General features: G+C 39.3%; 1 protein-coding gene across 3 annotated transcripts in view; it reads left to right on the top strand.

Annotated features, from left to right (window-relative positions):
• The window catches only part of LOC135208799 (F-box/LRR-repeat protein 20-like), a 57,435-nt gene that overhangs the window by 8,963 nt on the left and 24,413 nt on the right, over positions 1-24,059 (top strand). For all 3 annotated transcript variants that reach the window (XM_064241329.1, XM_064241331.1, XM_064241332.1), the window contains exons 3-4: positions 7,822-7,951; positions 12,921-13,084. In XM_064241329.1, coding sequence (XP_064097399.1) covers positions 7,822-7,951; positions 12,921-13,084 — 294 coding nt within the window. The remainder of the gene's footprint in view (positions 1-7,821; positions 7,952-12,920; positions 13,085-24,059) is intronic.

Consider the following 24,059-nt stretch of genomic DNA (forward strand, 5'->3'; position numbering starts at 1 on the left):
AATTTTCAAGATTAAGAGTTTATTTTTTGCTTTCTTTTTTTGTCATTGCCTGAAGTTTAATATGCAACCATCAGAAATTAAAAAAATATAATTATCATATATAAATATTGGAATATATGAAAGCGCAAAAAAAATTTATAATGTATGAAAATCGCACTGTAAGCAAAACGGTTAAAGATAATGAGTTAATTATTTTTTCGTTGTATTGTACACTAAATTGCAATTATTTTGGTACATAATAAATTGTAAAATGATCAAAGCAACGGGGAGAAAATATTATCATAATATGATGCATGAATTCGTAACGAGCGGACGTAAAAAAAAGTAGTTTTAAAAAATTCGCCATAATCGAAATATTGTGCTAGAGACTTTCCGTTTGTTGCAAAATGAAGGTAATTGATTGAATATTACTAGAATGTAAGTGTTGTAGTTTACAATTGCAGTTTTCGACCATTTAGGTCAAGTTAAAGTTGACCGAAGTTCGAATTTTTTCTATTGATCGTTGTTTATATGAAAATATTTTAAAAGTGATAAAAGCTACAACCATGGGTTGTTTTTAGTTGTATTCTACATGAAATTGCGCACATTTTCATATATAAAACTTTATGTAGCGGCTAATATAAAACGATGCAAACATTACGACAAACTGACGAAAAAATTTCTGATTTTTTCGGAAGAGTTACCGTGCTGACGTAAGGAAAATTTTTTTTTCATAAATTCACCATGAATCGAAATATTGTGCTAGAGACTTCCAATTTTGTTGCAAAATGAAGGTAAATTATTGAATACGTATTACTAGAATGTAGTAATTACGTTTTTTACCATTTCGGTCGAGTCAATGTTGACTGAAGGTTGAAATTTTGGCACTTATCTTTATTTGTATGAAAATATTTCAAAACTGATAAAAGCTACAACCATGGGTTGTTTGTTGTTGTATTCTAAATGAAATTGCGCACATTTTCATATATAAAACTTTATGTAACGCCTAACATAAAATGGTGCAAACATTACGACAACGGATGAAAAAATTTCTGATTTTTTCGGAAGAGTTACCGCGTGGATGTAAGGAAAAAGTTTTTTCTAAAATTTACCATAAATCGAAATATTGTGTTAGAGACTTCCAATTTGTTGCAAAATGAAGGTAAATGATTGAATATTACTAGAATGTAGGAGTTTTAGCTTACAATTGCGTTTTTCGACTATTTCAGTCAAGTCAAAGTTGACCAAAGGTTGATATATTGGCATTTATCGTTATTTATATGAAAATATTTCGAAACTGATAAAAGCTACAACCATGGTTTGTTTTTTCTTGTATTCTAAATGAAATTGCGCACATTTTTATGTATAAAACTTTATGTAACGCCTAATGTAAAACCGTGCAAACATTACGACAATCGAACGAAGAAATTTCTGATTTTTTCGGCAGTTACTACGCACACGGAAATTTTTTTTTCAAAAATTCACCACAAATCGAAATATTGTGCTAGAGACTTCCAATTTGTTGCAAAATGAAGGTAAATGATTGAATATTACTAGAATGTAAGAGTTTTAGCTTACAATTGTGGTTTTCGACCATTTCGGCCGAGTCAAAATTGACCGAAGGTTGAAATTTTGGCACTTATCGTTATTTATATGAAAATATTTCAAAACTGATAAAAGCTACAACCATAGGTTGTTTTTTCTTGTATTCTACATGAAATTGCACACATTTCCATATCTAAAACTTTATGTAATGGCTAATATAAAACAATGCAAACATTACGACAATCGGACGAAATTTTTTTTTTAAATTTCTGATTTTTTCGGAAGTTACATATTGAAATTTTTTTTCATAAATTCACCTTAAATCGAAATATTGTGCTAGAGACTTCCAATTTGTTGTAAAATGAAGGTAAATGATTGAATATTACTAGAATATAAGAGTTTTAGCTTACAATTGCGTTTTTTGACCATTTCAGTAGATTCAAAGTTGACCAAAGGTTGAAATTTTGGCACTAATCTTTATTTATATGAAAATATTTCAAAACTGATAAAAGCTACAACCATGGTTTTTTTTATTGTTTTCTACATGAAATTTCACACATTTTCATATATAAAACTCTATGTAACGGCTAATATAAAATGGTGCAAAAATTATGTCAAAGTGATGAAATAATTTCTGAGATGTGTCGCTGATGCTTTTTAGTGCGAGAAGAAAGAAATTCGCGCTTGCACGCCTGGGTAACGATTGTAAACAAAACAACAGCTTGAACCGGGAACTCCCAGCATCCCTCAAGGTGCGTGATTCAAAAGTTTTCGCCAAGTAGGCCTATAACTATTTTTCTGCGAATTTAAAAAAAATAATTTTTGCGTCGATGTTTCATACGTCAATTCAGCACCCACAGACAATTTCCGTCGACGTTTAATATGTCCAATAGGCGTTTAACCCTTAAACGCCTATTGGACGCATTTTACGTCAAGATAAATTGTCTGTCGGGTGCCGATTGGACGTATTTTACGTCGACATAGAAAAGTTTTTTAAAAAATTCACTGAAAAATACTTATAGGCATACCAGCTGAAAACTTTTGAATCACACGCCTTGGGGGATGCTGGGAGTTCACGGATCAAGGTGTTGTTTTGTTTACAATCGTTACGCAGGCGCGCAAGCGCGAATTTCTTTCTTATTGCACTAAAAAGTATCAGTGACATCTCGGAAATTATTTCGTCACTTTGACATAATTTTTGCACCATTTTAAATTAGCCATTACATGGAGTATTATATATGAAAATGTGTGTAATTTCATGTAGAATACAACCAAAAAATACTCATGATTGTAGCTTTTATCAGTTTTGAAATATTTTCATATAATTAATGATAAGTGCCTAAATTTCAACCTTCGGTCAACTTTGACTCTACCGAAATGGTCGAAAAACGCAATTGTAAGCTAAAACTCTTATATTTTAGTAATATTCAATCATTTAACTTCATTTTGCAACAAATTGGAAGTCTCTAGCACAATATTTCAATTTATGGTGAATTTATGAAAAAAACTTCTTCCTTACGTCCACGCGGTAACTCTTCCGAAAAAATCATGTGTGTGATTGTCGTAATGTTTGCACCATTTTAAATTAGCTGTTACATAAAGTTTTATATATGGAAATGTGCGCAATTTCATGCACAATACATCTGAAAACAACCTATGGTTGTAGCTTTTATCAGTTTTAAAATATTTTTGTATAAATAACGATAAGTGCCAAAATTTCAAACTTCGGTCAACTTTGACTAGCGAAATGGTCAAAAAATGCAATTGTAAGCTAAAACTCTTATATTCTAGTAATATTAAATCATTTACCTTCATTTTGCAACAAATTGGAAGTCTCTAGCACAATATTTTGATTTATGGTGAATTTATGAAAAAAAAAAAAATTTTCATTATGTCCGCGCGGTAACTCTTCCGAAAAAATCATACGTGCGATTGTGGTAATGTTTGCACCATTTTAAATTAGCCGTTACATAAAGTTTTATATATGAAAATGTGCGCAATTTCATGTAGAATACAACTGAAAATAATTGAAGGTTGTAGCTTTTCTCATTTTTGAAATATTTGCATATAAATCACGATAAATAGAAAAAAACCATGTTCGGTCAACTTTGACTCTACCGAAATGGTAAAAAAATGCAATTGTAAGCTAAAACTCTTACTGTCTAGTAATATTCAGTCATTTATCTTCATCTTGAAACAAATTCGAAGTCTCTAGCACAATATTTAGATTTATGGTGAATTAAAAAAAAAAAAACTTTCCTTCCCTCCGCGCGTGGATTCTCCGCGGCAAATCTCTGAAATACGTACGTCGCATTCTCGGAATATTTGCTCCGTTTCATATTAGGCATTTCATAGAGTTTTATATATGAAAAAATGCGCAGTTTTATGTAAAATACAACAAAAAATAATTGAAGGTTGTAGCTTTTCTCATTTTTGAAATATGTGCATATAAAAAAAATATATATAAAAATTTGACATTTGGTCAACTTTAACTCTTCTGAAATGGTCAAAAACTGCAATTGTAAGCTAAAACTCTTACAGTATAGTAATATTCAATCATTTATCTTCATTTTGAAACAAATTGGAAGTCTCTAGAACAATAATTAGATTTATGGTGAATTTTTGAAAAAAAATTTTTTTACGTCCGTTCGTTATGAATTCATGCATCATTTTGTGATGATATTTTCTCTGTGTTGCTTTGGTCATTTTACAATGTGTTATATACCAAATGATTGCAATTTAGTGTACAATACAACGAAAAAAAATGAACTCGTTATCTTTAACCGTTTTGCTCACAGCGCGATTTGAATACAATTATATATGAAATTTTGTTTTCGTGCTACCATATATCGCATTATTTATATATGATAATGATATTTTTTTTCATATCTGATGGTTGCATACTAAATTTCGGGCAATGACAAAAAAAGGAGCCAAAAACTAAGTGCTCTGTGATTTTCTGAAAAAAATATTTTTTCCGCTTCGGCGCTCACTCTGAGACCCCTTTAGCATATGGGAGACGATTTTTATTATACCCCTTAGGCATTTAAGGGTTAAGGGTTAAGGGTTAATATGAGCCAATTCTGGAGGTTCAATGCATTCTGACTATGATAGTAGAAAATAAAAATAGACACAAAACAAGAATCGGACTCGGTCCAACATCGGTATAATTGAGCAACGTAAGGCTGCCGATGGCTACGTATAATTATAAAGTAGAAACATAACGAATGTGTATCTGTCCCATGAATCTTTTAAAAAGATTTAGTACATTACTCCACTGTATCTAATAATATTGTATGTACTCACATAGTGTATTATATATTACTATAAAGTAATAACATATAGCAGTCAATGTTTTGGTGGAAATCAGCTGATGTCAATTACGAGTTTATTTCAGCGTATTTAACAGGTGGCCTTGATGTAACTCAATTCTGAGCAAATTTTTTTGCTTCTAGTTGGCATAAACAAATATCTAGATACTTTACTTTCTATATATGAGACAAAGTCATTTTTATTATACGATGTGTTTGTAAGTCTAAATATGCCTTGAATACTCTCATTGTGAACTAAACTATTTTTTTCGTTAACAGATTATGGGGCCATATTTATTGTGTAAAAAATTAACGTGATTCATTTGCTATATTCACTTGATTTCATCATAATACGAGCTTTATGTTATCTGTTATCAGTGTGAAAGCAACAGTAAAATGTGTTCTTTCAACCCAAGTACTTTTGATTAAAATTATTTTCTTTCAATTTTATCTATGGTTGTGTTTGATGGCATATGTTTACGAGAGTTTTATCCTTGTTGACGATGCATGATAATAGTCATTAGAAGCTTGAACAGTTTTCTCAGCTTCAGCTACAACTTGGTTTAAATTTAATAGTATATTTCCTAGCTGATCTTTGATCTATGGCAAATAAAGTTGTTACATAAAATATATCAGTCCTCTTCTACATAACGTCATTTATAACATAACTACGGCAGTTGTTTACTATCATACGATGGTTGAAATACAAGCCAAATGGATGTTTTTATCCAATTTGGTTTTACTTAGCAAAAAAGTTGTTTCTCGTTCGGTTGTTCATGACTTTACACATTTACGCAATGAGTACGTATAACGTTAAAACAATAATTTGATCAATCTTGTTTGCTGTTTTTGAACTTATTTAACTAGAAGATGGGTTTGCTTTTGCCTGCCTTTTAAAATGTTAAAGAAATGTGACAAAAAGTCTCATTATCCTTAAAAATTACTGGTTGTGGTGATGCTGGACCCATGTGCCAACTAGCAGCAGCCTCCCGAAGCAGGACACGTATCTCGGAATTCCACTTGTATCACAGACAAAAATATGGACTGAATCACAGCAGCTTGTACATATCTCAAAAAATTTGTGTGTTGGGCTGCTTGTATCTCAAGGTATTCTGTAGTATAAAAAAATTATTTTTAAAATAACCACACTGTGAGTTGAAATATTTTGTTGGAATTTAAGATATTCATCTATTTCTGCAATTTTAAACAGAACATTGAGATTTATATTTAGTCCTAGTTAGAGGCATTACACTGTAGATTATTGTAGTAACCAGTTTTTACTCATTTTTATATTTGAATTTTGGTCAAGTCTTGCAGAAGAACATTTTGTTACTTGCGCAGTAATGTATTTTTTTTTATATATTTCAAGTGTAAAAAATTTTTTATACACTTTGTCACACTGATCCTGAAGTTCTCTCATAAAAATATTTTGTAAGTCTTTGGTAAGAGAGCTATACTACTGTAGGTTAGTGTAGGCATGAAGAGCATGAATTTCTGTTGAAATACAGGGAGTCCTTAAAATATATTTATTCCAGATTGCATTCTGTGAAAAGATATTTGATAAATCTGCTTCATAATGCATGTTACATAATGAGACGGTATTATGCGACCTTGCATTACCATTGATGACATTAAACTAAAAGCTACAGAATTTTAAAGTTTGAATTGTTTACACTTGGTGTTTAAGTCTGACATGTGAATTTGGTATGTATTTTTTAAGGTATATATTTTGTCTTATACACCAAAATTAATTTTAATGGCACACCCTCAGACTGGCTAAATGATAATGATTGCATGGCTCATAGTTATGGTTGAATACTGGGTCCTTTGCTTTTCATTGTCTATATAAATGACCAAGACTTACATCTGGTTAGCAAAATAAGTAAGAATATTGATGCACCAACATGGTTATTAATGGTGATGATGATACTGCAGAAAATAGTTGCGAGAGAACCTGTGGAAAATAGGTGAATAGTTATTAAAATGGCAGATAATCTTTAACTAAGGGAAATACAAAATCATGGACATAGACCATAATACCAAGGATGCCAGATGTGAACCACTACTTAGTAAGGAGACAGATTAGCCTCATTAATAGAAGATCTAGGAGTCCTTATCATTAGTAACTTAAACTCTCTGAGCATTGGATAGAAGTTGAAAATAAAGTTCAGTAAATGGTGTGATAAAATAAATGTAAATTTATTCCTGGAAAAAGGATACCACACTAACTAAATACAATACACTAGATTGACCTCATTTAGAGAGGAAAGACAAGAGCATCCAAACTACTACTTCAGTGAGTCACATTAGATATCAAAGGCTAGAATGCCTTAATTGTATTCTTTAAAGAAATGTGTCATTAGGAGGTTGGCTAATGGAAACAGTCACAGTACTCAAAGTAACTCAGACTACCGAGGAATACTAACCAGATCAAATGCAGTGGATGTTAACTTGAACTGAAATCTTCAAAATGGCGTGTGTGGAAAATTCACCTACAAAATAAGTTTATCAGCTAAGGATCTCTCTCTCTCACTAATAACTTTGTTATAGGGCGATTCTCTTGAAAATCTAAGCTTATAGTATACTGCAGTGCTTTATGTTGGATTTGTTAAACAAAGTATGGACAGGAAAGGCACTCAGAATCAGTTCAGTTTATTTTTCAGAATTGTTCTCATTGTGTTTTTTAATTTGTTATTACAGTAAAGTATGTATATTATAACAATATTATATTAAATTTTAAATTTGAGCACGTATAAGAACATTGTCTGTCAAGGTTTACAGTGTGGTCACAAATTTTCAAGAATATTTTTTGTAGTTTTTCTTCTGCTGAATAGCTTAGATAGAAATTTACATAAATGGTAATTTAGGAAAATCAAGGTCTATTGCACTTTGATTTTAATTTTACTAATATTATACCCATGTGGTTGATCTAAATGATGGTCTGCCATAACCTTTCTTCTGATAATGAATTTCAATTTTTTTCCAGTGTATTTTCATATTTGGATGTTGTTTCACTATGCCGATGTGCTCAGGTATCTCATTACTGGCATGTGCTGGCTTTGGATGGCTCAAATTGGCAGCGTATTGATCTCTTCAATTTTCAGACAGATATAGAGGTAAGTTCAGTTGAAGGTAAAGGACTATTTATTGGTACCAGTTCAGATTTTGTGTATGGTTTACTGTAAGGATTAGTTATTTCAGGGTTACCCTTTTTGGAAATATAGGACGTCCCCCTTGTCTGGTGATGACGATAACTAGATTTTCGGCGCCAATATGCACCGATCTCTGCTTATCAGTGCCGATTCCCGGTTATTAGCGCTCTTATTGCCAATTTTCAGTTATCGTCACGCCTTCGGGAAGATATAGTATTTAAATTTGGCTATGATGCTGAATTCATATAATTTATTGAGTAGATTACAACAGTTTAGGTGTGGAATGTCACTTATACATCCTTCATGGTGATTTTGGAGGCCACTGTAATAGATATTTTTCAAATATCTACTAGTACTCTCATATACTAATATGTTTGCTAAGGAATAAATAAATACAATTATGAAACAAAATATTATTTTTTAGGTACTAACCCATTTCTTTACAACTGGTATTGGTGCTCCCGGTTAGCAGTGCCATGATTTTTCACTGTTGAGAAGGAGACATTTCAAATTAGTGCATTTAGTGGTTAAGTATGTACATCTGAACTCACATGTGATGACTGTATGTTGGCCTCAAACTCAGTAGTGCTTGTATGGTAGCAAAACACTCTCTCTCTCTCTCTCTCTCTCTCTCTCTCTCTCTCTCTCTCTCTCTCTCTCTCTCTCTCTCTCTCTGTGGTATGTTGACCTTGTCACCGCTGCTGAATCCACAGCTAGGCCAAACTTGAATAGTTAATATGCTTTAATCATAATAAAGAGACTGAACTGCAAGCACTGTAGTCATTATCCTCTAAAATATAAAAGGTTACCTTTTCTAGAGGGCTTAGTAGTCTTCTGCACTTGTCCTGTGGTATATGCCATGTGCGCACATGGCATATACCACAGGAACAAGTGCAGAAGACTACTAAGCCCTCTAGAAAAGGTAACCTTTTATATTTTAGAGGATAATGACTACAGTGCTTGCAGTTCAGTCTCTTTATTATGATTAAAGCATATTAACTATTCAAGTTTGGCCTAGCTGTGGATTCAGCAGCGGTGACAAGGTCAACATACCACAGAGAGAGAGAGAGTGTTTTGCTACCATACAAGCACTACTGAGTTTGAGGCCAACATACAGTCATCACATGTGAGTTCAGGTGTACATACTTAACCACTAAATGCACTAATTTGAAATGTCTCCTTCTCAACAGTGAAAAATCATGGCACTGCTAATTGCTCATGCACCCATGGGACCAGCTGCAGTCACACCTGATAGTACAAGTACCTCTTTTGGTGTCGTAGCTGCTTTGTAACTTGGAATTACCCCTGACAATGCTATAGCTGAAGTGAAAAGACTTGCTATGCCTGCTACTTCACATCATGGAACTCATGGTGTAGCTCAGGGAGGTACTGGTACCACTACGTATTCTTCTTTAAAGATGGCAAGTGGTCATCCAAGGAAGGAGAAACCCCATTGGCCTAGGGGAACCCAAGCAGCCGCCATCTTGTGTGATTCCGTATCTGAAACAAAGGAAGAAGATGGAGTCGCCTCTTCCCTCCTGGGAGGGAGATTACCTCCCTACCTCTTGTGAGAGAGGGGGCCACATTATACATGAAAGCATCCTGTGCAACCCCAGATGCTTCCAAAGACGAATCAATGGAAGGAAAGGAAGGAGACAGGGCATCGAAAGTAGCAGAGGGAAAATTTCTGGAAGCAGGGGACGTTGAATTGTCCGCTTGGGAAGGCGAGAAACCTTCCCAGAAGGACAAATAGATACCCTGCAGTGCTCCCCCTCTTCTTGTAGAAAGCCTTCCACTATGGCATAGTAGGCCAGGAATGACATTTTGTGCAAGGGTTAGTGATAGTACAAAAATTGGAATGGCACCTACAGCAAGTGTATGGGGATCAGTAATGGAAGATGCCAAAAACCTCGAACATAGAAATCCTGGAATGCCTGGACACGTATTAACAGAGCCTAGAACTCTTGGTGGAATCCACGATAAAAGAAAAGCATACACACACACACACACACACACAGACTGACGTGTCACCAGGTTCCAAGAGCACCTCAATGGTGTGATGGGTATGGTCTTGGCTTGCCACCTCGGTGGCCATAAGTTCGATTATCGGGCATTCCATTGAGGTGTTAGAGATGTGTATTTCTGGTAATAGAAGTTCACTCTCAACTTGGTTCGGAAGTCACGTAAGGCCGTTGGTCCTGTTGCTGAATAACCACTGGTTCCATGCAGTGAAAAAATACCATACAAACAAAAAACCAGGTTCCAAGCTCAGTCGGTGACCAGCTTCCACCTCGTATACGCATGATTTGTCAGATGCCACAAATTCCTTGCTTTACAATCTTTGATTGTTTTAACTGGTTTCCAGCTGGCGCTAGAAAGTTGCCTTATTGTTAAGACCTCAGGTTTGTTAGCTATGAAGAATACAAATTGATTAAAAATTTGTAGTTTTCTTATGGAATTCTTGCTGCTGACATTTTTTTTAAATTTTGCAGCATCTTGGGATAGTGACTGGCATGACATTGCTGGATGAAACTTGGGATTTTCTCCTACTATCTCTTCACCTTATAGTAAGGTGCAAAGTTGTTTGGGAACCAGGGGGTACAAGTACCTGGAACACCCACTGCTCTCAGGGGATGAGTTTTAGTTTTATTTAAGTGTAGGTGACAGTGTTTTCTGGTTGTTGGTACTGCACCCAGGGCAAGGGCACCTATTGATGCTATGGTAGCTGTGGGACAACTCCTGGTCTGCATAACTCCCACTGATACTTTGCTGGCCATTGGATAACTCCCTCACTGCAAAGTTCCCATTTAGTACGTAGAGACAACCCAGGACTTTACTGCCATACCACTATAGGTTAAGTTGAGTGCCAACCAGAGGCAGTTTTTTCTACTGCAGGCTCTCTTAACTGGAAGGAAATTACAAGCATTGTAGTCAGTGCTAGTAACTTTTATATTTCAAATTCATTACATGACTTAATGTTTTGGAGTATCCCACCTCCTGTCAATGTGGGATTCAGCTTTGTCATTGCTTGGTAAGTTGCTTATATAGACATTTTTATAATAAAAAAGTTTTGTACGTATATACCTGCCTAGTAATTACAGATTCGGAGTCCACCGTCCTCCCCAATGATGGGCATAGGCATAAACAGAATGAGCTTATCAGGTGATTCGTTCCTGGTATTGCGATTAGGGTCCAGCAGTGGTCACCTACAGAAACGATGAGGCATCACCCTCAAATTGTTTTAATTTAGTAGTGTAATTTTTTTAGTGTTGACATAGGCTACCAAGAATATATTTATCAGTGGAAAAGAAATGCAACTTCCGAAGTTTGTTTGTTATTCATTCAGTCATAATACTTTTTCAAAATTGAGTTTTAGTACTTCATTATAAAGTTCACGTCTTTATCTTTATTGTGATGTATAATGTTACATATTTATTTTTAAAAATAACACTTCATCAGTAAGATTCTATTCTTGTTTATCAGATTTCAGTATTCAATCCCTGTGTTAAGGCTATAGTGCAAAATATCCTACTTTTGGGGCACAAAGTTTAAATCTGGAATTAATTTTTTAGCATTTAGGAAGATGACAGATAGGAACTAATGTTGTTTGTGATGAGGTTTTTACAAAAATTGTGTTCTAATATGCTGCTTTAGTGTGTGCATACATGAAAGCTTAGCAAGATGGCTTGCAGTTGGAACTTGCTAGTTGAGTGTCAAATTTTTTAACGGAGATAATTGTACAGAATAGTATATTTAGATTATTATAATCATAGTTCTTGTTGCTTGAGGTTTTCAGATGACTTGAGAAGTAAATGGAACTTTAATGTACCTGGACCATTAACAGAGGATACCCAATCTCTCACTTCTCTGAGCCATTTCAAAAACATAGTTCCCTGGAGACAGATATTCTTTGGTCATCTGTATACTCTCCTAGTTAGGTATAGTAACAGCAGGCTCAGACAGCTTTCAGCACTTATGCATCATCGTATCGAGGGTAACTAGTGCATCCTGAACAACATTCCTTTTAACCCCAAAGTCGCAATGACAAAGTAGATAGTATAAAAGATGCTGGACAGCATCTAGTTGGAAATCTTGAAAATTATGGAGAAAGGGCAAAGATGAAGATAGATGGGAATTCAAGAAGAAAGTTCTCAAGTCAGAAGAGAGAAATTGGAACTCATTTCATGTCTCAAATCTAAAAAGACAGTGTTCACAGCTTCACACTTTTTGGATGATGATGATTATAACTCATGTGTTTTACTTTCCCCTTTGACAGCAACCTCCCCGATCAGGCATGCTGAACTACAGGCAGTCTCCGGTTCGGGGGTTCTGTTCTCGGTGGGGTGCTGATAAGCAAAAACTGCCATTAACCGATAATTGGCGATTTATGGCGCTTTTGATGCAGAGTTTCAGTTAATGGTGCCTCTTTTAGGTATGTTATGGCGCCATAAATCACCGATTTTATGGCTCTAGACAAGCACCATAAAACCAGATCGCCGTTAACCGAGTCCACTGATAAGAAGGGACTGCCTGTAGTAGTTTTTTTTATGATCTGGACTTCAAGCAATCCTATATCTTTGATGGATTGTTAGCATGACAAGGTTGTCATCCCACCTGGCAGACAATGTCTAAACATATAAAAAGCTTTCTTCATTCTCTCCTGCAATGAAGGGACTTAATATATATCTTTAGGCAAAGCTTATGCTGAAGGAAGTTGGTGAGGAGAAGCAAGGTAATCACCCTGCCAAATGAGATCTATGGCCAGCACATAGTGAGCACATTCTTTTCAGTTAATGAATATTGGTCATCTCCTCAAACCAAGGTATATGGTTATGTAAGGTAATAGTTCATTTGTTGAGTATGTATGTTTCATTTTACAATGATTCAAAACTTGAAATTTATTTTTCTTAAAATTCACAATTGTTGTTTACAGGGTCGTGTTGTGGAGAATATAGGTAGGAGATGTGGTGGCTTTTTAAAACAGTTGTCATTACGGGGATGCCAGAGTGTCACTGATTCCGCCCTTGTCACATTTGCTGAAATGTGCAACAATATAGAAGAACTTAATCTTAATTATTGCAAAAATATAACTGACAAGTAAGTTATAAGTGCATATTTAGTACTCTAGAGATTTTTATGTAGTCTAATGAAACTAGTCCACAATACTGGAACTATTTAAAAAAGTTTGCATTCCATGTATGACAAGCAGAGCTTATTGTAATTGTTTGTTCCTCAGTATACTGGCTAACACTGTTGTGTGACAGTTATAGTCTTGAAGCAGAGAGTGACCAATAAAGCCAGCTTCTGTAAATCCTCTGAGTCTTATGAAGTTTAAAACATGTCCGTAGTGAAACACACTCATTATGGGTTATGTATATGTTAGGTTATTTTTTAGTATATTTTAAAAAGAAAAATATTACAGATATAAACATTCTTTGTGCAACATAAAGGTGTACAATAAAATTCCTCAGTGATATATATTTTTTGCATATAAAAACTGTAAGGAAAAATAATGCTATAATATATATGAATCTTTTTAGATGTATAGTTTAGTTATAATTCTCTCAGAACTGTGCCTACATTATCCCAAGTCTAATTGATGCCAGTTTAAAATTTTCTGTGGATTATCTCATGGGATGAAATTACACAGAATCTCAAAAGTTTGATAACAGCTATTAAAATGTGTAGGTGTGCCTGTTCCCAGTTTAGAACTTTATGGACTAGATGTGGGCTTTTCAGTGGAGCAGCACTGTACATATGTGTAATGTTGTAAGAAAAAGGGGTGCTTACTTGGATATAAAGCTTCATCCTATAAGGATGAAGTTCTGTATGTTAGATGGTTAGGTCCAAATCTGTAGGTGGGAGTACAGTATTATACACTCAATGTAACAGCTAGGTTGCTAGAGTTGCTGGGGATTAAAAAATATAAATTGAGGAAGGAACTTTTGATGCCCAACATTCTTAAAAATTCTGAAAAGGAAAGGAGGATGAGAACCACGAATCCCCTTTTAGTGCTTGGAAAGGTCCCAAGCCTTGGCACTAAAAAATGTTTAACGAATTCCCAGAAACAGTTTCACTCATTTAGAGGTTCACGGGTCTGGTTTGTATAGATACCGGAGTTTAATGTATGACACTTACCTGGCAGGTATATATATAGCTATATTCTTTGTTCCACCTGGCAGAAATTTTCAAAACTCGCGGCAATCGCTAGTAACCTATTAGTAGTTCAGGCAACCACCACCCCGTTACCGTGGCGCTAGCGCTAGGAACCGTTCCCAATTGGGCCAGATTTTCTCTGCCAGCCGAACCGGCAACATTGTTGGTGGTTCCCTGCTAGAATTTTCATTCTCGTTGCTGACTGATCTTGGATTTTGGTATTGTACTCGGAAACGTTAGCTTGGCATTCGCTTTGGATTGTTCTTTAAGATGTCTGACTCTGGAAGTATGTTTAGAGTGTGTGTAAAAGAGGGGTGTAAGGTAAGATTGCCGAAAGCTTCGGTCGACCCTCATACCGTTTGTAAGAAGTGTAGGGAGAATGTGTGTACTTGGGAGAATAGATGCATTGAATGTGAGAATTTATCAGAGAAGGAATGGAAGGTCTTTATGAAATATGTTGAGAGACTTGAGAAAGATCGTGTAAGGAGATCTGTTTCTCGTAGTGAGAAGTCAAATTCTTCGAGTAAAAGGAGTGATTGTATTTCCTCTCCAGCTCCTTCTAATGTAGAATTGGTAGTTTCCTTCTCCCCAGGTATCTCCTGCGCCCGCAGCTGTATCGGAGGAGACGAACGATACAAATATTGTGAAAGTGTTCGCTGCCCTTGCATCCATGGGCGACCAGATACAGCGACTTACAGATAAAGTTAGTGCTTTCGATGTCAGTGAAAGTGTAGTGGAGGGGGCGTCTGATCGTCTCTCTCGTGCTCCTAGACCTAGACCTCTGTCAAGCTCCCAGACCCAAGGGAGAAGGCATGTCGACAGTCGAAGGGAGGCGAGAGAGGTTTTTGTCACGGTCAGGCGTCCCTTCGAACAGTCCTGTTGCAAGTTCCCAGGCTGTTGCAGTTCGCCGCAGAAAAGGCGTAACTGGGAAGTGTGCGTCCTCGGAAGGTTCGACTTCCGAGCGAGAACGTCGGTATGCAGTGGTGTCTCGCCCACTCAAGAGGACGTTCAGGACGTCAACGGCTCTCGAGAGACAGGCGCAAGACAGTGAGGCTTGGAGTAGTCCTGAGGTGTTGTCATCCTCGGAAGACGGGGACGCAGTGCCGATCAAGAGGAAAAGGATTTTTCGTACTAGAGAGGACGCAGGACGCACTGGTGATTTTACGTCCAGTCTCGGCATGGTATTTCCATGGGAGAATCGCCTCCATCTTCTTATGTATCCTCCCCTCGTATTTCTCCGTCGGGTAGAGTACAGGATCGCTCTCCTTTAGGTCGCAGTCCAGCTCGTAATCCTCATCCTTCGTCGTCTACCATGCAGGAGGATAGTACGAAGCATTTCTTACGGGAAATGCAGTCCAAGTTGGCAGTACTGGTGAAGTCTTGGGATGCTACTGAACAACCATCTTCGAGGTGTAAGGACGATTTCCTTCCCATTAAGTCTTCTAAAAGGGAAGATAAGGACGCGTTCGCCGAGGACGCAGGGCGAACTGGCGCTAGGAGGAAAATAGTTTCCGAAGAAGCAGGACGCAAACGTCAGGACGCGGGACCAATGGTGGACGCAGGACGCAGGCGACAGGAAGCAGGCGTTTCTACGATGGACGCAGGACGCAGGCGGCAGGACATCGAGAGGCGGCAGGACGCCGACGCCTCGGTAGCCGCAGGACGCAGGCGGCAGGACGCTAGTCCGTCAACGAAGCGTCAATACGACGACGACTTACAAGACATTTCTTCAGCAGAAGAAGAGTTGGAAGTAATTGAAGAAAAGAATACGGAACCTTCTGCAGATTATAAGGTTCTTGACTTCACGTCTTATTGCTTTGGTTTTTGAGGGGGAATTTAAACCGACAGCTCCGTTATCCCCTTATCACAGTTTTCCAAGACTAGGACTCCAAAGAAGTCCTCTTTCCTGAAAATGACGATGTCAATTTCGGCGAAGAAGGCCCCTTCAACGGGTGAATGACTGGATGAAGGAGAAGAAAGAAGCGGGAAAATACTCTTTTGTTTTTCCTCCAGCTAAGTTAGCTTCTAAATCAGGAGTATGGTACGCTACTGGAGAAAGTCTAGGCCTGGGAGTACCTGCCTCCTCCCAGGGGGACTTCTCCAGTATAGTAGACAGCTCACGCAGACAGGCGTTACAGTCGGCCAAGGTCTGGTGGACGTCTTCGGAATTTGACCATCTATTTAAAGGGATTTTTAGGACTTTCGAAGTCTTCAATTTCTTGGATTGGTCTTTGGAGCGCTAGCAAATTCCCTAGGAGAAGAGGATTCGCAGGACTTAGAAACAGCTAAGAGCATTATGTCCTGCATGGATAAGGCTCTTAGAGACGGAACGAATGAGCTGGCTTCGTTATTCACAGCAGGAGTGCTTAAGAAGAGATCGCTGTTGTGTTCGTTCGCCTCAAAAGGAGTTTCTAACTCTCAGAAATCGGAGTTACTGTTCTCTCCCCTTTCGAAACAGCTGTTTCCTTCAGAGGTGATTAGGGATATAGCTCTATCCCTTTCGCAGAAAGCCACTCAAGATCTTCTTTCGTCTTCAGTTAAGAAGTTCTTACCAACCAAGTTGGTGAAGAAGACGCCAAAGGATACTAGACCGTCGCAACAGCCCTTTCGAGGAAGAACATTCGCCTCGACCCGCCTTTAGGGGTAAGAGAGTACCCGCGAAAAGAGGAGCCAAGACCCCCTCTAAAGAATGAGAACTCAGTCCTCCAGACGACAGTGGGAGCCAGACTTCAAGGTTTTTGGGAAGTTTGGCAAGAAATGAAGGCAGATCCCTGGGCTGTCAACGTAGCTCGGGAAGGATACAAGATTCTTTCTTGAAAAGACCTCCTCTCGCAACATCTCCGAGAGCCCTCGGGGCAAATTACAACGATTTAGAGAAGAAAGCGGCTCTGTGGGAGCAAGTAGCTTCCATGCTAGAGAAAGGAGCAATAGAACCTGTTCTGGATCACGAATCTCCGGGATTTACAACCGTCTGTTCCTGGTTGCAAAGTCCTCGGGAGGTTGGAGGCCAGTGCTGGACGTAAGTCAACTGAATCTTTTCGTAGAGAAAAGACCAAGTTCACTATGGAGACGAACGATTCAGTACTGGCAGCGGTACGTCCAGGGGACTGGATGGCGACTCTGGACTTACAAGACGCATACTTTCATATTCCGATTCATCCAGGAAGCAGGAAGTATCTAAGGTTTGTGATTCAGGACAGGGTCTTTCAGTTCAAGGCCCTATGCTTCGCCTTTGCACAGCCCCTCAAGTTGTTCACGAGGATGATGTCCAAGTGGCGAGATGGTTACATTTAAGAGGGATCAGAGTTGTCTTTGTATCTGGACGACTGGTTGATAAGATCCCAGTCAAGAAGTCAATGTCTGGAGGACGTGAGTCAAACATTGGACTTAGCAAAAGACCTAGGTCTGGTAGTGAATATGGGAAAGATCCCATTTGGAGCCCCACAACAGATAGTTTATTTGGGGATTCAGATATCGGCAGTGACTTTTCGGGCTTTTCCGTCCCCGAAAGGCAAGCCCAATGCAGTCAGAAGGTGCAGGACTTTCTAAAGAAAGACCGATGCTCTGCAAGAGAGTGGATGAGTCTACTGGGCACACTCTCTTCGCTAGAGAGGTTCATTTCTTTAGGAAGACTGCACATGAGACCTCTTCAGTTTTTTCTGAAGGATTCATGGCCAAGAAAATTGCAACCGGATTCCTTCCAGTTTCTAATTCCGGCCGAAGTAAAGGAGGAATTAAAGTGGTGGCTAACTCCAGGCAGGTTAGCAAGAGGGATGTCGCTTCAGCAGAAGAACCCAGACCTCGTCTTGTTTTCCGACGCGTCGGACGCGGGTTGGGGAGCGACATTAGGCCCTCAAGAGGTGTCGGGACTTTGGAACAAGGACGAAACAAAGTGGCACATAAACAGGAAGGAACTGTTGGCAATTTTCTTGGCTTTGAAGCACTTCAGAGAGTTGATTCGAAACAAGACAGTGCAGGTCAACTCGGACAACACCACGGCTCTGGCATATATTCGAAAACAAGGGGGAACTCATTCTTTTCCCCTTTACAATCTGGCAAAAGAAATTCTGCTTTGGGCAGAAAAAGAGGAAAAGGTCGTGATACTCACCAGGTTATACAAGGAGAGAAGAACGTGAGTGCGGACCTGTTGAGCAGAAGAGAGCAACTTCTCTCGACGGAGTGGACGTTGCACATGGAGGTTTGCCAGAGCCTGTGGAAGTTGTGGGGCCGTCCGGTAGTGGATCTGTTTGCGACAGCCAGAACAAAAAGGTTACCAACATATTGCTCTCCGATTCCAGACCAGGAAGCAGTGGCGGTAGATGCATTCCTGATGGATTGGTCAAACTTAGATCTGTACGCTTTTCCTCCGTTCAAGGTGCTGGGGAAAGTGATGAAGAAGTTCAGGGAGAGCAAAGGAACGAGGATGACCTTAATAGCCCCGTTTTGGCCGGCCCAAAGTTGGTCACAGAGGTACTGGAATGGACAGTAGATACGCCAAGGACTCTTCCTCTAAGAGTAGATTTACTCAGACAACCCCACTTCGACAGGTTTCACAAGAATACCCTCGCTCTGGGTCTGACTGCGTTCAGACTATCGAACGTCTGGTCAGAGCGAGGGGATATTCTAGAGGAGGTGGCCAGTGCAGTGGCTAGAGCCAGAAGAACCTCCACAATCACGGTGTATCAGTCGAAGTGGGACAATTTCCGGAAGTGGTGTAAGAACAGGAAAGTGTCTTCATCCAGTACCTCTGTGACCCAAATCGCAGATTTCCTTCTTTACTTGAGGAAGGATTTACACTTGTCAGTTTCGACAATCAAAGGTTATAAGAGTATGCTAACCTCAGTGTTTAGACACAGGGATCTAGACATCTCGAATAACTTAGATCTGAGAGATCTGATTAGGTCGTTTGGGACGAAGAAACAATCAGAAGGCAGGCCACCTGCTTGGAACTGGATGTGGTCTTGAAGTATTTAACTTCTAGCAAATTCGAACCGTTAGAGGAATCCTCTCTGAGAGATCTTGCTAAGAAGACTATCTTTTTAGTAGCATTGGCAACTGCTAAAAGAGTTAGTGAGCTTCAGGCCATATCGAAGAAGGTGGGATGGAGACAAGGCAATGCAGTGTGTTCATCCAAGAAGGTTTCTTGGCCAAGAATGAGGATCCAACTAATCCTTGGCCAAGATCCTTTGATGTTTTGGGTCTAGCTGAATGGTCGGTAACGAGCAAGAAAGAGTTCTCTGCCCAGTGAGAGCGTTGCGATGTTATATAGAAAGAAACAAGAGTTATCAGAGGGAAGTCTGATGCTCTGTGGTGTTCAGTTAAAGACCCCACTAGACCCATGACGAAGAACGCTCTAGCCTTCTTCATGAGAGAATTAATTAAAGAGGCTCATATGTTGTGTGAAGAGCAGAGCTTTGGTATTTTGAAAGTGAAGGCTCATGAAGTCAGGGCAGTGGCAACTTCATTAGCTTTTAAAAAGAATTTAGCCCTCAAGGAAATTATTGAATCCACATATTGGAGAACTAATTCAATATTTGCGTCTCATTATCTTAGGGACGTTCAGACAACCTTCGATAATTGTCAGACGCTAGGTCCATACGTGTCCTCGGGTACAGTATTGGGCAAAGGAGTTACTACCCCATAACCTTCTTTTAAGCTAGTTGATTTTATTAGGTGATGGTGTTTGTGTTTATTGGTCGTCTGAGAAAAGGGTGCGGTACTTTTCTCAGTCGTGTTAGTATTATCTGGTGATGGTGTGTGTGTAGTTCAGGTAAATGATCTGTTACTAGCTTGAATGCCGTGGCATAAGAGGGCTGTAAGGATCTGTCAACACATTGGTCACGTCCAGTTGTCAGTTCCAGTCTTAGCTTCTTCAACATACAGGACACTTCCTTGTTGAGAGCTACTAAGGTTTAAGCAGGCTTAGAGGCAGGACCTATGAAGTCAGCTACCTTAGCAGGTAAGGAACCTGGAGTTTTAATAATATTTTAATAATATTTTTATACTCTAAGAATGTTGCTGTCCTTGACCCACCTCCAAATGTGTCAATCAGCTATATATATACCTGCCAGGTAAGTGTCATACATTAAAATGAAGTTTTTATGATAAAACAAAGTTTAATGTATACTTACCTGGCAGGGTATATATAATTTAATTCCCACCCCGCCTCCCCTCAGGGGACAGGGTTCAGAGAAAAATCTGGCCCAATTGGGAACGGTTCTAGCGCTAGCGCCACGGTAACGGGGTGGTGGTTGCCTGAACTACTAATAGGTTACTAGCGATTGCCGCGAGTTTTGAAAATTTCTGCCAGGTGGAACAGAGAATATAGCTATATATATACCTGCCAGGTAAGTATACATTAAACTTTGTTTTATCATAAAAACTTCATTTTTTTTTTTTTTTTTGTAGCAATAGTAATGAAACCATAAGAAGTAAATCAAGTGGTAATAGTTTCAAGCATAACAAACCTTTATTTTCTTCTGTTGTACATTTGTCTTGGAGGAGGTAAGACCTTTTTTAGTTACTTTGAGGATACCCCATCGTAAAACTGGCATTGGGAGTAGCAAATCGAGGATGATGTAAAAAATTTATTGTGCTCTGTCAAATCTTCACTACTCTATGCAGCTGAAATGGACACTTACAAAGAAAATTGAAAATTTGTTCATGAAACTTACCTGTCAGATATATATATAGCTGTATTTTCTGAAGTCCGACAGAATTTTAAAAACTTCCGACACACGCAGTGGTCGGCCAGGTGGTTAGTACCCATTCCCGCCGCTGGGAGGCGGGTATCAGGAACCATTCCCATTTTCTATTCATAATTTTTCTGTCGCCGGTGCTGAAAACACCTGTTTTCAGTACCTCCGTCTTAGGATTTTGGAAAATTCATTGCCGCTAAGTATCCTAATTGTCTTTTGATTTATTTACTTGGATTTGTGGGATTTGTGGCTAGGCATACGCTATCTGAAATTGATTTGAATTTGATTCATTTTTGCATAAAATATCTGAATCTAGTTAGGCTAGTTTCAGACGGGGTTGTCTGCAAAGATAGGGTGTGGCTACCGAAAGCTTCGGTAGATCCGCACTTGGTATGTACGAGGGGTATGGGTCTTGCTTCTTTGTTGAGATTTGTCATGTAAGGAGTGTGAGACTTTGTCTATTCCGTAAGGAAGGACGTATGATTCGTATGTACGCAATTAATCAGTAAACATGTCTAATTCCGTAAGGAAGACGTATGATTCGTATGTACGCAATTAATCAGTAACAAAAGTCAGGGTAGTGAACCTACTAACCTTCCTGTAGACTTTATTTGCCTAACCCTGTAGTATGGCCTACGGGCTATGAATATGTCTACGAGAGGTGCTCGCTCTCCTTCATTGCTGTGAAGTGCTACTTCTGTAATTGTTACTCCTAACCCTGCAGTGTTGCCTTCGGGCCCTAAGCAGTGTCTGTAGAGGAATTGCCCTTTCTCTGATACTCTTTCGATTCGTAACTTAGAATCGAAAGTGCTTGCTTTAGAGAGTAAAAGTGAAGTGCAGAAGTGCAGAAGTGCAGTGATACCCCTTGTGTAGTGGAGGGTGCGTCAGATCGGCCTCGTTTCGCCTCTAGGCCGGGACCTCTGCTTGACTCCCAGGACCCGGGGAGGGAGCATGTCGAAAGCCTAAGGAGGGTTACAAGGAACCCCCACCGATCTGGCGTGCCTTCGGCAGTTTCTGATGAAAATCCCCAGACTGCCAAACAAAGTGCGTGCGCGTGCACGAATCCTGAAAGATTGCTTCTCGTCCTCCGAAGCGTCCTCCCCGAGCAGGGTTGGAGCTTTCGGAAGGACTCGCGCCCTCTCAAATAGAAGCTTTATAGAAGAGGACGCTTCACGTCCTCTCTCTCTCTCGTTATGCGTTTCAGTGAGAAGTAAGAAGGCGAACGTCGGCCTGAACTCGTGTCGTTTTTCCACCGAGAAATACGTAAAAGAAGTCATAGTAGCAGGAAGCTTTTGAGAGCGGACGCCCGGGACGCTCGGATGGACTCCAGGCGCGCGCGGGTGCAGGCCAAGCGCGCGCCAGTGGACGCCAAGCGCGCTCCAGTGGACGCCGAGCGCGCTCCAGTGGACGCCGAGCGCGCTCCAGTGGACGCCGAGCGCGCTCCAGTGGACGCCGAGCGCGCTCCAGTGGACGCCGAGCGTGCACCAGCGCACGCCAGGTGTGTCGCCTGGCTGAACGTTTCTGTTGAACTCTTCAAGCTCTTGTTTCAGATTTGGGCCTAAAGAATTTTTACCTCTACCTTCGGTGATACCTTCTACCTCACCTGCAAAGAAGGTGAAGTAGGCAGTGCTTCGGAGGAAGCTTAAAGTGAACAGACAACTTCTTCTTCGAAACCCAGCAAGACATCGGGTTTCGTGAATTCAAGAGGTCTCTGTCAATTAATATTGCTTTTCGCATAGGTGGATGGAGTTAAGGAAAGCTCAAGGGAAGATCTCGTTTGCTCTACCGCAACCTTTGCCATTCTGCCAATAAATTTAAGTTGCCACTACCGCAGTCAAGACTCTGCGATAAGGCAGTTACGGGTTATGTAAGGCTCGATGTCCTGCACGTCAGGACTCTCGGCAATGTTCAGTAGGATTCTTGCAAAGGCACTCATCAAAAGGACGCTCTTCAGGAAAGCGCAAGACTTCCTTTGCCATACTGCCAATAAATTTTAAGCTTTAGCAGGCATTAGTTGTGATACGGGAGAGGAAGCTGGTTGGAGAGTTTCTTCCTCTTCCCAGGATAATTTTGCAAGCTTTTTAGCCCATCTGAAAGGGTTTTTCAGATGATAGATTTTGTTAGTTTCTAGTCGGGACTACGCTGCCGAATTGAACATCGTCGTTCTACCTGCCGTAAGCCCAGTCTCTTAACAGGATTCTTGCCCCTTCCTCGTTTGAGACGGGAATCGGAAAAATTAAATGCTCGACTTCCTGGATTACGTTTTGTCAATTCAGTGACTTTCCCCCATTGACAATATACTTTCGTTTTGTCAAATAAGTGGGTATCCCCTCATTGACAAAATATCTCTGTCCCGTTAATGGGTTAGTTCTCATTGACAAACATCTCATTAACTTGATATTGCGTAAGCGAATAAGCTCTTATTGACAAGATTCGGAAGAGCTCTCATTCGTCATTCGCACTCGTACAAGAAATAGACTTGTAGACTACGTCAATGAACGCTTATGTCCAATAACATAAGAAGCTTGAGCTGACTGCTTCGATTCTTAAGTTTTGTTCATGAAACTTGCCTGTCAGATATGTATGTAGCTGTATTTCCGAATTCAGCTATATATATGTCTGCCAGGTAAGTGGTGACCGGACAGTTTGATACTGGACATATTGATACCGGACATTTTGATACCGGACATTTCGTTACCGGACATTTTGTGACTAGGATTTTTTACTACCGGACATTTCGATACCACTATGTGTGTGCGCGAAGATAAGAGTTTCTTTTGAGGGCCACACTCTGCTTATTGTTTATATAATTGCCACACTTTTCTTGTAATTGGTTGTTTTAATTTTTTATTCAAACACCTGCTATTTATAGTAAACATTAGTCGAAGAATTAACTGATGACGACGATTTTCCGCAAGAGCTTGTTGCATATTTCGAAACAAATTATATTGGAGGAGTGAGGGGTCGTGGCCAACGAAGGCGAAGAGTCGAGCCAGCCTTCCCTATTCATTTATGGAATGTTCATGAACGCATTGAAAATGGTAAGCCACGCACCAATAACTATGTTGAAGGATTTCATAATGCTCTAAGAACGTCAGTGACAAATGTGCATCTTAACATTTGGTCCCTTATAACTGCTTTAAAACATGAAGAGGCTCTCAGTGCAACAAGAATTGCCCATCTCAATCGTGGAGACAGCGCAACCTCAAAGAAAAAAT

Source organism: Macrobrachium nipponense, chromosome 35, assembly GCF_015104395.2.
Source record: "Macrobrachium nipponense isolate FS-2020 chromosome 35, ASM1510439v2, whole genome shotgun sequence".
Taxonomy (NCBI): domain Eukaryota; kingdom Metazoa; phylum Arthropoda; class Malacostraca; order Decapoda; family Palaemonidae; genus Macrobrachium; species Macrobrachium nipponense.